Source organism: Alosa pseudoharengus, unplaced genomic scaffold (assembly GCF_046254945.1).
Source record: "Alosa pseudoharengus isolate Yale_2024_CS ecotype anadromous, Long Island Sound unplaced genomic scaffold, YU_APseudo_1.1 YU_APseudo_1.1_scf_5, whole genome shotgun sequence".
Taxonomy (NCBI): domain Eukaryota; kingdom Metazoa; phylum Chordata; class Actinopteri; order Clupeiformes; family Clupeidae; genus Alosa; species Alosa pseudoharengus.
The window spans coordinates 39,725,342-39,740,341 of NW_027468837.1; the positions used below are offsets into that span (position 1 = coordinate 39,725,342).

Genomic DNA, 15,000 nt, shown 5'->3' on the forward strand with positions numbered 1-15,000 from the left:
TGGCGGGTTGTGGGGTGTTGTGTGTGTGTGTTGTGAGAGAGTAGAGAGAGAGAGAGAGAGAGAGAGAGAGACAGAGAGAGAGAGAGAGAGAGAGAGAGAGAGAGAAAGAGAGAGTAGCGGTGTTATTGGAACAATCTGCAACACCTGGGCTCACCCTGTTGGACACGGAAGTCAAATCCCTGCTCTTTGCGGATGACCTGGTGCTGCTGTCGGCCACTGAACAGGGCCTACAGCAGCACGCCTGGACCTGCTAGAAGCAGTACTGTCAGAACTGGCCCTGACAGTCAATTTGTGATAAATCTAAAGTTATGATCTTCCAGAAGCATCCCAGACCTCAGGGAACCAGACACCTCTTTACTCTAGGTAACACCGCGCCCTAGAGAATGTTACTTCTTATAACTACCTTGTGCTTAAAAATTAATGCCTCTGGAAACTTGGGTCTTGCAGTGAATGCACTAAAAGAAAAAGCACGACGAGCATTTTATGCAATAAAAAGAGAAATTTTCACATCAAATAGATATACCAATTAAAATCTGGTCCAAAATATTTGACACAGTCATTTTGCCAATTGTCACTTTATGGAAGTGAAATATGGGGTCCACTCAGTAAGCACGTACTACTCTAGATGGGACAAACACCCAATAGAAGCCCCTGCATGCTGAATTCTGTAGAAATTTGTTACATTATCCAAAAGAAAAGTACCCACAAAATGCTAAGCAGGGCAGAATTAGGCCGATTTCCACTATTGATTAATATCCAAAAACGATCACTAAAATTCTGGAGTTCATCTAAAATTAAGCCCTCAAAATTCACTACATTTTAAAGCACTTAAATCCCAAGAGCTCAGCCCTAAGCCCAGGTCCCCTATGTCAGTTGGTCTCGGATTTAACTAACCCAATAACCCCTAACCCACAAATTGTACAGACCAGCACTGCTTCCCAACAACCAATCAGTAATCAACCAAATTAACAAGAACAACAAGAATTCTTATTTGGAACACTGGAAGAAAGAAACAAAATTTACAACACAAACTAGAATGTTACATTGGCATACGAAAAGACTATCAATTGGCAGAGTATCTCCACACTGTCAGAGATACGAAGCAGAGACAGATCCTCACCAAGTACAGGCTGAGTGACCACAGTCTAGCCATAGAGAAAGGCAGGCACAAGAAGTCATGGCTGCCCAAAGAGCAAAGGACATGTGGTCACTGTATGACAGGGGGAGGTAGAGTCAGAGGTGCACTTTCTGCTAACACTGTGACAAATATCGGTCCCAAAGAGACAAATATTTCACCATTTTGAACATCATTCCCAACTTCACAAAACTGGAGGAACAGAAAAAACTTGCTGTAGTTTTGGGGTGAGGACACCAGCACATGCATACTGGCAGCCAGTTATGTGTCCTCACTCCATAACCTGAGAGAGAAGGCATTACTTAAGATAATCACCCCACTACCTCCACCCTTCAACATAACACTGCTCCCCAGCCCCAGTCTGTTACACCATGTCTCCTGTTTGTTTTGTTTTTGTTTTTGTCCTGTCTTGGTTTTCCTATGCACGTGTACAGACAATGGTCTTGTATTGTGTGACGTGCTGTGTGTGTGGTGTGTAGTGTGTGTGTGTGTGTGTGTGTGTGCATGTGTGGTGTGATGTGTGTGTGTGTGTGTGTGTGTGTGTGTAGGTGTGTGTGTGTGTGTGTGGAGTGTGTGTTGTGTGATGAAGTGTAACAATGTTTGTATTGTTTGTACATGTTTATATCATTTTGTATTTGCATTTTCTTTATAATTATTATTATTCCTGTGAACGCTTTTGGCAATGCTATCATATGGTTTTGTCGTGCCAATAAAGCATATTGAATTTGAATGATTTGAGTGAGAGTAGAGAGTAGAGACGATGAGGAGGAGATGAGAGAGAGGATGAGAGAGAGAGAGAGAGTGAGAATGAGAGAGAGTGAGCGAGAGAAGGAGAGAGAGAGAGCGAGAGAGAGATCGAGAGAGATGATGAGTGAGAGAGAGAGAGAGAGAGAGAGAGAGAGAGGGGAAGAGATGAGTTCCAGACACTCAGATTACCCCTGGGTATTGTAAACCGTTGTCTCGGGCCGAGGAGTGCAGAGGGGTATACTGGAGACGAGATGTGTCATGATGTAGGATGAGAGATTGAGCTTCTGTTTGAGGACTCTCTCCCTCTCCCCCTACTCGCTTCACACACACACACACACACGCATGCACGCATGCACACACACACAAACACACACACACGCACACGCACACGCACACGCACACGCACACGCACACGCACACAAACACACACACACAAACACACACACACACACACACAAACACTCTCTCCAAATCTGTGTGCTTTCAACATGCAGGGCTGCTGCCCATCTCCCCCAACCCCACCCACACCCCCACCCTCAGCAACCTCCTGTCTGATGACTTGGACCAAGTTAAAGGCCTGGGCCTCCAAACAGCTTCCCCCCGCTGTACAAGCTATCACACACTCACTCTCTCTCTCTCTTTCTCACTCACACATACACTCTCTCTCTCACACACACACACACACACAAATCCTCTTCCTCAAGCTAATTAGCTAAAACCCAAGCTGAGAGTGTATATTATTCAGCAGTCAGAGCTGCCATCTCGGTTCCAACGACATCCACAGAGGCTCTCAACATGGCTACTGGAGCCAAAGAAACAAGCACAAAGAAACAGAAAAACACACTCAGGCACACTTGTCTACACACACACACACACACACACACACACACACACACACACACGCATACACCCACAACACACACACACACACACACACACACACACACACACACACACACACACACACGCATACACACACAACACACACACACACACACACACACACACACACACATACACACACACACACACACACACACACACACACACACACACACACACACACTTACTCACTCACTCACTCTCACACACACTCACTCACACATATACACACAAATACACATACAAACTTATACATACATGCACAAACAGGCATAAATACACACATTGCTGTACCAATACAACATCATGTAAACACAAACAGATACACACACACACACACACACACACTAACCCCCAACTCGGGCACCAGTAGCAGCTTCCGAGATATGGAATTCGTCTCATATATATTATTCTGGCGAGGGCTAAATTTTAATCAAGCACACCAGCTAGGCCTGTAGAAGCGACTGGCATCAAAGTGGGCTTGGGAGGAAAAGAGGAAGAGGAGGAGGGGAGAGGAGGAAGAGGAGGAGGGGGAGACGAGGAGGGGGAGAGGAGGAAGAGGAGGAGGGGGGGAGGAGGAAGAGGAGAGCGTACAAGGATGTGGAGTGGAGAGAGAGAATGGAGGAAAAGGAGGAGAAAAGGAACTGGTTCTGTGAGAAGTTAGTGTTTGAGTGGAAGCAATGCCTTTAACTGTGTGTCAACACTAGGAATGGGTGATGTGGGTTTGAAAGTATATCCCGATACTGCGGCATATACTTAACTATATTGTTACTGTAATATTGCAGAACGACACATTTTTGTCCTGGGGAGGTATTGTGCTACCCTGGAAATCCAGAGTTCTCGCGAGAGCACAATGGAATTGTCTCTGCGAGACACTCTGGCAAAGAGCAATGATGCACGTTACTTTTACCCTAACATTCCGGGAAACCAGCTAAACTGATGAAGACAGCGCTGCAACGTTGGAGGACAGTACACATTGGTCGTAGTGTTATCCGATTGCGTCGAAGTCCGAAATAATTCAGAGTAAACATGGTCTAGTGTTATCCAATTGCGTGCAGTAAGATTTTTAAATGCATGCTTGTTGCCGCCCCTCGAGTTGGGCCATTACACTGTTCTTTGCCAGACCCTTAATCTTTCTAGATTATCAGGGTCTGGATTTTCCAGACTAGCATTGTGCCAGTACAGCATACGGTATATGACACGGCACATCCCCAACTCATACAGCAGGCAAGAGCACATGCGGGCCCCCCAAACACAGCCAGTACTAGAACCACAGCCGCCTCTTATGAAGGCCAACCAGGCATTAGGCTTTTCATTTGAAATGACATAATACCGATACATCTGTGCTGTTCCATTTTTACCTCCACCCTCCTTCCTTATATTATGATTCGATTTTTTCCCCCCGAAGCTACACGAGCATTGATATTAAAAATTTTAATAAAAGTGCTGGGAATCTTGTATGTCTGGCTGGATTTTCAATTGATTTTCATTTTTCACGTGTGGTTATATCGTCTTTTTTTTTCCAAAGGTAATGCTCGAATTACTTACATGGGGTCATTACTTCATCGGAGGGCTTCTGTGTCTGTCTGTTTTTTTTTGTGTTTTTTTTTAACCCATCTCCAATAAATTCAATGCGTGTCTGAATTAATGTATTACATGCCACAGTGAAGATATTAAAAAATGATAAAAACTAATCCCTTCAGCTCTCTCCCATCTGCAGTGGTCGTCCATGTTGCCCTGACCCTGAGCGGTCGGCACTGTGCATGGTGAGTTATGATATTTGGTGTCTCTCGGATTACACTTTAATATTTCATTACATGCACAAAATCCAAGTTCATATATCTCCCCCAGGTGAGTCACAATTAATCACAGACAACACTGTGAAAACTCAAGGCTGTCTAAAAACTCAGGAAATGTACTGCTCATTCAGTATACATGGATATGGCCGGGCAGCCACACATGCTCACTCACACACATCGCCAGGTGCGCACCAGAACAGATCAGCCATGCACATACACACACACATGCAGACACACACGTACACACCTGTCTGTAGTGTACACACTTACATGCAGTCTCTAACACACAAAAGGCCAGTGTAAGTTGTGTTACTGGTACCCTAAGTGATACATTACTATCTTACAGAGGGATTCTACACAGAGGAGCAATAACTCATCTATGTGGGAAAGCAAGCCAATGTTTGTGGAAACACTTGGACACAAACACACACACACACACACACACACACACACACACACACACATACACACACACACACACTCGCACACACACACACACACACACACACATACACACACACACACACACACACACACACACACTCGCACACAAACACACACAGCCACGCAGCATATCAGGAGCAGCCAATCCCTCCAGATGTGGTCTATTTCCACATGCATGTGTGAGCCTCAGCAGATCAGCATACAGGGAACGCAGGCACATTGATGCTCCGCTCACATCTCACTGATGACAGGGGACTTCTCAAACTGGAGCACCGCTGCAATCTAAAGTAGGGCTGACCACTTCCGCCTCTCCCTGCGGCTTTATTAAGACACGCGGAGCAGTGGCGAGGAGAGGAGAGGCGAGACGAGATGAGGCGTAGACAGACACTTCCCACTCATCGGTAAAAGACAGGCTGCAATCAGGCCCCTTTTCACGTAAAACACACCAGGTCTTCATAACTGGCGACCGCCTGACTGACACCTTTAGGTAATTTTAAAATGCCTGGTTGATTGAAGGCTGTCGAGGAGCAGTGAGAGAGAGAGAGAGAGAGAGAGAGAGAGGAGAGGAGTGTTTGACATAATGTGCCATCATCAGCTTTGTCAACGTGGTTATTTACAGTCCCTACCACCGCTGCTGTAATGCTTGAAGAGTAATCGCACGACAAGACATGAAAGAACACATTTGTCTCAGGTTTCCCTCACACATTCAAAACATGAGGATTCATACAGAGCCTCTCTTTATTTCCTTGCCTTGCAGACAGTATGTGCGTCTTGGTGATATATATTTGCTTCAGTAGGCTCATGGGTAACCATGACACTCCTTGGCCAACAATATGTGCATGTGCTGTTTTGCGTGGGACAAGAGTATCGCCTGGAATATTTTCCAAATTGATGTCTTTTTAGACATTAAAATCTATTATCATTTATTTCCCTCCCTCCCTCCTCGCTCTTTTCCCCGCGAGGTGTGATTTTCCACGAGGACCGACTCAGGTTGCGGGTGAGTAATACACAATGCCATTGTGATAATCTCATCCATTTCAGTGGCGCGCCGCACAAACTGCAGTGAATAGAGCTTGTCCTGCGGATGCGATTGAAATGCTCCACTGGGCCACGTGCTACGCCCCATCTACCCAGAGCCGGCCCGTCTGTCTCCCCATGTGCTATTATGGACATGTGGCCCATGTGAGTTTGTGTGCACATGGGTGTGTGAATAGGTATGAGCCGTTTGTTGTGGGTCTATCCAATGGGAAATGTGTGGGCGTGAATATAAGCCGATATCTGAACATGTGTCTCTAACTTATGTGTGTGACGGTGACTATATGAGCTTGTGAGGAGAGCGTATGAGTTTGTGAGGAGAGCATATGTGAGGAGAGCATATGAGTTTGTGAGGAGAGCGTATGAGTTTGTGAGGAGAGCATATGAGTTTGTGAGGAGCATATGTGAGGAGAGCGTATGAGTTTGTGAGGAGAGCGTATGAGTTTGTGAGGAGAGCATATGAGTTTGTGAGGAGCATATGTGAGGAGAGCGTATGAGTTTGTGAGGAGAGCATATGAGTTTGTGAGGAGAGCATATGAGTTTGTGAGGAGAGCGTATGACTTTGTGAGGAGAGCGTATGAGTTTGTGAGGAGAGCATATGAGTTTGTGAGGAGCATATGTGAGGAGAGCGTATGAGTTTGTGAGGAGAGCATATGAGTTTGTGAGGAGAGCATATGAGTTTGTGAGGAGAGCGTATGAGTTTGTGAGGAGAGCGTATGAGTTTGTGAGGAGAGCATATGAGTTTGTGAGGAGAGCATGAGTTTGTGAGGAGAGCGTATGAGTTTGTGAGGAGAGCATGAGTTTGTGAGGAGAGCATATGAGTTTGTGAGGAGAGCATATATTTTTCTATGCAGTTCTGTGTGTGAGAGTATACAGCTCTGGAGAAAATGCAAATTTTTCTGATGTCATCCTACGGTTGCTGAGTTACATTCAAATTAGTTGATGGTCATATTCAAATTTGCAGTGGTCTCTTAATTTTGAATATGACCATCAACTCATTTGAATTTTGTATATATATATATATATATATATATATATATATATATATATTATATACATATACTGTATGTATGTACAGTATATGTGTGTGTGGATGTGCATGTACTGTATGCATGTTTACGTGTACAGTACATGTATGTGGTTCTGCCTCTGTCTGTGTGTGTGTGTGTGTATGTGTGTTTATTAGTGTGTGTTTGTGCGTGCCTGAGGTACCCTGGCGGCCCCTTCTCCCCCTGCCTGGCTGGCCTGAGTACAGACTGGGCCGCAGAGCGGAGCAGCAGCAGCTGTGTACGGGCACACACACACACACACACAGACACACAGACATACACACACACACACACACACACACACACACACACACACACACTGTACGGGCAGCCGTTCTGCAGCTCCAGGCCCCCTGGTGGGGGTATGATGAGGAGCCCATCTCACGTTGCCTGGGGAGGCCTGGTCCACTTCTCTTTTAAAAACCAGAGCCATCTGTTCAGGCAGGAGGACGCGGACACCTCCTCGGCTCGTGGCTGGGTGGGGCCAGGGGCTGCCGGGGCTGTGATAGGCTGAACGACGGCACCGACGCCGACATCATCAGCGCTGATTACAGCAATGTGAGGTTCTCCTCTTTGTACTTTGACCCAGGACAGGGAGGGAGAAGAACCGGAAGGTTCTGTTAGAATTACTGTAATGAAACATGGCCACAACAAGGTGGAATTACTGTAACGAAACATGGCCACAACAAGGTGGTAGGATGGGAGATGCTGTATCTGAACAAGAGTCAACCCCCCTGTCTGTGTTATGATGTTGTACATAGTCAAGATCACAGGGATTGAATGCAACAAAGCACTTTGACTCAATCAGAAAACAGAACTACTGAAATCTAACTAAAAGCTAAGTTCTATTAATACTGGAAAAATTGCTAAAGGTAATCTAGCCATCTCTGCTATATAATAGTATAATATAGTATATTATAGTACAGTATAGTATAAGGGTAAGGTAACTTTATTTGTACCCAAGAGTAGATTTGGTTGCAGGTCAAAAGAGTGGGTTTCTTACACACACACATAGATGACATTAAACGATATATATAGTATATATATAGTATAGTAAAATATATGTACTATATATATTTTTTTAAACATTTTACATTACCTTTTCTACATGGTCATATTCTTCCAGACAGTGCTACCAGTGGTTATCAAACAAGATAAAGAAACAATCCATACAATAGTTTCCCCCCTCAGTACAGCACAGGTTTCCTTTTATTCTTGTATCTAACTGAATTCTTAATCCTACGTACATCCCATCTCACCTGTAGTACAGTAATTATATTCCAGGCCACGGAACAATACTGCAGTCAGCATGGGAAGGAACCAATGGATGTGTGTTGCCAACCATACTACAGAGAGTGGATCACCCCATGACCATGTAGTAAACCCTATTGTAATGTATCAATTTATGAGACCAAATCTACAGTGACTTCCATGGCCACTAAAAAATCCCAGCAAGAATTGTTCATAGACAAGTAACGATGTAATTACAATTGATATGACCATGTATGGCTTAAGCTACTACTCGGTTTGAGAATTAAAAAGGCTTTTTTTTTGCACAGATGACGGGGTCAGAATTTATGTCAAGCAGGCCTAACGACATTGTCTGTAGGAATCCACTGGTTTAAGCTACATGCTTCCAATGAGAATGCAGGCATGCACACAGATGCGCGCACACACACACACACACACACACACACACACAAATTCAGTGCATTTATGTAGATAGATAGATAGATAGATAGATAGATAGATAGATAGATAGAACGTTGATGTACGCTCATAACAAAAATGGTTATGCAGTAGCCTAATAATGGACTAGTGTTGTTGTCTGTGCAGTCGGTGAAGACCATAGTTCTTATTCCAATTTTAAGGGACTACCATTTCTGTCACGAAAAACTGAAGACTATGGTAAAATGTTTTGCTGCACAAATAACAGAACATAACATCATACATTTTGTTAAACAATTTATAGTTACATCATACTAATCATCTCAAATCAACCTAAATTAATGGTTCCTGTGACCTCCACCATTCTCCATACTGTGCAAAGAGCTTTGGACTGATAGGCTGCTCAGAGCCACCAGGGCAATTATGAAATAAATCACCAAGATTCAAATCAGATATGCTTTACTATGCATTGTTACAAATTTTAAATCTCTCACACAGCACATATTATTATTAATTTATTATTTTACAGCACCCACAAAGTAATGGCATATTTACAAAAACATTTCATGTGGTGATGGTCTTTTTTCTCAGCTACTGTTAAATGGTGAAACTAATGTTTTATATACAGTATATGTGTGTGTGTGTGTGTGTGTGTGTGTGTGTTGTAAGATTGTCGGAACTACAACACTGTTTTGATGTTCTGCTACAACAAAGAAGAGGCTTGAGGTACCAAAAATAGCAAATGGTAAAAGTATGCTCAGCATGTTCAATTTCAGGGCAACAGCGTATTAGCAAAGACAGAATCAGGTTTACTCATACCTAGCAACCTAGTTTGTTATAAGAAAAGTTGACATTATCTCTTATTTATTTATTTAATATCTGTTCATAAATGTTTCTATTGACTATGCTTTATTGTTTATTTCAAATGATGATCTGACAGCTTATGGGATTGATGTAAAGCACTTATCGTTACATTCATCTGTATGTTTAAGTGGCTGAGTGTAGACTATGTGGTGCCACTGTGTCTAGATATGTCAAATGGAATGAACATGTTTCTGTCTGGTTGTCAGGGTCAATAGTTGCACACAACAAGGAAACTATATACCGAGTTGCGCTGTTTTGCATCAGAGAACATTCCGAATTCATCCCCACTCATTTCACCTGAGAGGGTGCACTGCACAAATCGAGGTTCACTAGTACTGCATTATACGTTCATAATGTAAATTATACTGCAAAATGAACATATTTACATCACATACAGTATTTACTCACCCGGTTACACACACGAACAGACACACTTACGCACATACGTATACGGAGGGTGGGGGCGCACGTTTACGCTGTCTATTTACATAAGGATGAGGAGATAAAACGTCCCTGAAGCAAGTTTCTCGTCAACTTCTGAAGAAAATGAACGGAAGTGGCTGCGAGCCTAAATAGATTAGATGATGACTGTGCTGATTAGAGCACGGATAGGAGTGCTGAATTTGCGCACATACCGGATAGTGCCGGTGTGGAAAGGTGTGGACTTTTTAACCTCCATCAGTAGAAAATATTTTAGGCGTGCGATCTGTTTCCGGAGTTTCACACACTGCTAACTAAACTCCTGTTTTAATCTGACAATTTGAATGTTGAGTTAAAAAAAAAAGATCAAACTCTCCAAGCCAACAGCTCCCAGCCTTTCTTCGTAATTCACACCTGTCTATCTTGAGTTCTCTGAAGGCACTTCAGTTATTAGTGTAGTATTTCTGAACACCTAGTTAAATATCCACGTACATTATAACTTCTGTCAAGGCAGAGAGACGTGTTTACAACTCACCTTTTGCAGAATCCATTGGGTGAGGATCACAAAGGTCCAGCAGAGCACCTTCATCGCTCCTTCCTTCAGCGGACCTCCCTGAAACTACTAGTCCCCTTGGGTGAACATATACAGACAGAAATGAAGGATCAAAAACAATCCCAAAAAGCTGCAGAAGAGGTGTAAAGTAGCGTCTTCTGTCTCAGTCCGTGGCACACTGGGTCACTGAAGACTACTCAATAGTCATTTAGCTTATGTAGTCCCTTTTTATAATGTGATACACATCCATGCTTTGCACAAGAGCAGGAGGCGCGAAGTTTACGAGGATAGAGCAGTGAATCTACTGCCTTCCCAACAGCTACTGGTACAAGCTTTAAAAGAAACTGTTGTTGCTGAATCTCTCTCTCTCTCTCTCTCTCTCTCTCTCTCTCCGTATCCAGCCACAAGCGCGCGTTCAGTATCCGTTGCCCTCCCTTCTTCTCGTACTCTGTTATCTCCAGAGAGGAGGTTATCGATGCGAATACCAACAGGTCTGTGACTTTTCTCTCTTCCCATTCTCACTTCACCTGCGCACGCGTTCCTGACTTCCCGCGCTTGTATCCATGAGAGCGTGCGCATTCACATCTGTCTTTTCTACATGGTATGATTCATAAAGTTCAGTTGTGAGGTACTAAATGCTCATTTGAAAAGAAAGCGTTGAGATTGACCGTGTTTTGAATATGGGGCATTACTAAAATTAGTGATTTCCTTTTGGTAATGTATTGCGTGACCCATGAATATGACGTTAATGTAATTATGTGTGGGCAGTTTTTATGGAGACTTTCTCACCGCACATCAAAAAGTCAGTGCTCATCATTTAAAGTGCTAAATGTTGTGTTTAATATGCTGTTTTCCCTATCAAGGAATTAACTACACCAAACACGTAGAATAACCACTAGGCTACACATATTGATGCAAACTAGTGTCTCACATACACATTTTAAACTGGTTCTTTCGCCCAAGAGGAGCCCCACATTAAACATTAGCAACATACACATCAGACCAGACATCATTCATTTGAATCCCTGTATCTTTTAAAATACTCGATGGAATTATCATGTGTCATTTCCTAACAATTCAAGGACCTTTATTCTTCTAATCTGGGCGAACATTTCCAGTGCATCTAAACTTTAGACTTTAGATTCTAAAGCTTGTTTAGGGACAATGATGGAATACAGTACAGAACCCCAGAGGTGTCATTGCAAGAATGTTTTTGTGTATATCGAGAGCAAATGTGCTGGTTTTACTAAAGTGTGCACTCCTTATACTAAATCATCCTCTCATTTAGATTTTTTGTAAAATAAGCACACAATATAAAATGAATACACTATTTACTAAAATGAGTGCACTATGTAGTAAAATGAGCGCACAATATACTAAATTCTGCACACAATCTAGTAAAATGAAAACACAATTTAGTAAAATGAAAGCACAATTTATCAAAATGAGCACACAATGTAATAAAATGACCACACATTCTCGATATACAAAAAATCTTGCAATGACACCTCCTGGGCTCTGCAATGCAGAGTCATAAATTCCCAACCAAATTTTTTAGCAACACATTTGTGAGGTGACTGCTGTAATTTGAAGCTATTTCTGTGGAGCTGTGAAAAGCACAGGCTGTGTGGAGTGCTTAGCCCTAAGTGCTGCCAGCACTGAATGCAGCTCATAATTTCATAAGCATTGGCATAAAGGACCAGGGCCATTCGGGAGCACAACAGGCTTGTATCATGCACACATCATGTATATGACCGCAAAACAAGGAACGTGGCATAGAGATGATATCAAAGGCCGATGTGCGGAAAGGAGAGCAGGCTCGCTGTAGACCTGGTCAGTGGTTGCAAAGTTTGAGTTATGTGATGTGGAGGTAGGGGAGCTAGAGGCGCTTAACATTGGCTCACTACTGCCCTCTTGTGGGTAAAATCATTTCAGCTTTCCATCAGGAACATGGAGAGGATGAAATTCACAATTTAGTTGTTTGTGCCATGTATACATTATGGCTGCAAACATATAGATCGAATTTGTGTGTGTGTGTGTGTGTGTGTGTGTATGAAATCAGCTTGACCTCAAAACAAAAAAAAGTTTCATCTTTTTTATGCTATGTGTTCCCTGAGCTCATATGATAGAGCTAGCTGCAGACAGCACTAAGGTTAAAGGGTTTAAATGCTGCAAATTCTGTTTAATCTTACATTTACCGGCTGCCATTTTGGATAAGAACACCTGTGAAATGAATACATGTGAATTTATTGCATTATGATATTTCAGCCTTCATTAGATCAATGTAAGTGTCCTAAACTGTTTCTAAACAGCAGATTGTATATGTCATTTATACATATGTGTGTAGATGAGATGTTACACAAGCTCGATTTCATTTGCTTTTTTGCTATCATTCACAGTCTAAATTGTGCACTACACATGGCTCTCTCATATCAGTGCATTTATCATTACCAACAGTTCCCTCGTTTAATTTCCAGGGCACTTGAGGCAGGCAGGCTTTTGCCAGGGTAATTTCAGGGCGGCATTGGAAGAGGCAGGCAAAGAATTCACACAGCTGCTCCCTGCCTGTGTTCTGCTTAGCGGGAGCACTGGCATCCCGAGCCCTCCGCTGCGTGCTTTAGTGCAAATGAATGAACATGCTCGCACAGAATCAGCGCCATTTTCTCCAACATCATCTCTGCATTGCCTGCTCCACCTCCTGCTACCCAGCCATCTCCCACTTCCTGCTCCTACCAGCTTGTTTCATTTTTCTGTCTGTTCTGTCTCTCTCTTTCTCTCCGTCTCTCTCTCTCTCTCTCTCTCTTATAATCAGCACACTCATTCAGTCCATTCACGGGTGAAAACAGCTTGCTGTCTGTGGGTGATAGAAATATCAGCATAGTTTCGGAAAGGAGAGTTTTGCATTAGCTTGTGTGTGTGTGGGCTCATATAAATGTGAGCCAATGCAGTATCACTCGTACCACTTTTAAGTAACATTTACTAATCTGTCTGTAAGTTATGGCAATGCGATGCTGGCTTGGAACAACTGTAAAATCTGCTTTATGGAAAAGTTCAGTTCAGGTTTTAGATTTTAAATGTAATTTCATTTACACATTCGCTGAACTTCTGAAGCAGCCAGAAAAATCAAAGTATTTTAATGACTTCAGTGGGTAAGCAACCACATACTTTGATTCGGAAATTTGATTCAGTCTGACCAAAACAATTCCAATTGTATTGTCCAATGCAATAATTTTAATTACTGTCTCTCCCGCATCCCCATCTGTAGTAAATTGTACCGCTGCTGTGGTGGAGGCGCTGTGCTTGGACTTCCACTGTCGCCAGCAAAGAGCACGCAAACAAACAGTAAATCACACTGACAGGGCCAACCTGGCAAATCCCTAATTACATCAGCACAATCGGAGCGGCGCGTGGAGACAAAAAGCGCAGCAGCACTACAAACTCAGACACAGCGGCAGCGCAGTGCCAACCGGGGAGCCACACACACACACACACACACACACACACACACACACACACACACACACACACACACACACACACACACACACACACACACACACACACACACACACACACACACACACACACACACACACACACACACACACACACACACACACACACACACACACACACACACCCCCACACACACACACACACACACACACACACCCACACACACACACACACACACACACACACACACACACACACACACACACACACACACACACACACACACACACACACACACCCACACCCACACACACACCCACACACACACACACACACACACACACACACACACACACACCAATAATGAATCCACTCAAAATCTGCTTTGTGCGCCTGCAAACACCCACTTCTCCCCGAAGGAGCGGGGTGGCCAAGGGCAGGAACTCTCTATGCGCCTTATTTATTTGTTTATTTATTTATTTATTTGTTTGCTTGCTTGCTTTTTCTTTCCATTTTTTTTTTCAGATCCGCTGTCAGGACATTTTCACCATTCCACAGTGCAATGACCCTGGGCCATCTGAAACAGCAGGAATGCTCGTCTCAAGCGGCAGGTACTAATCAACTATCTCCCGGTCGCACACAAATGAAAATGGACTTCTGCTGCAGTACAGTTGTATATGCCAACTTTCACAGTGGGAAACAAGTATATTTGGACTATATTAGACTTTATCTAGTGTAGAAATCCGCCAAAAAAATTTTTTTAGCTTATGTACCAAAATTGTCAACAAAATTGTATGTTTACAATGACTTCTGATAAATGGCAACTGCTACAGAGGATTCCAAGCATATCTTTCCTCTATTAGACTTCGCTGTGTCAGCATGACTCTTGTGTTTACGATCTTCAGATTTAACCAGGCTCCCGATGAGTCACTCTCTCTCAGGATTAAC

The 15,000-nt window shown here is 43.2% G+C and overlaps 1 protein-coding gene across 1 annotated transcript in view; it reads right to left on the bottom strand.

Annotated features, from left to right (window-relative positions):
* Positions 1–10,898, bottom strand: part of nxph4 (neurexophilin 4) — a 42,152-nt gene extending 31,254 nt beyond the window's left edge. The window contains exon 1 of the mRNA XM_076267800.1: positions 10,579–10,898. Coding sequence (XP_076123915.1) covers positions 10,579–10,632 — 54 coding nt within the window. The 5' untranslated portion in view covers positions 10,633–10,898. The remainder of the gene's footprint in view (positions 1–10,578) is intronic.
* Positions 10,899–15,000: the final 4,102 nt, after the last annotated feature.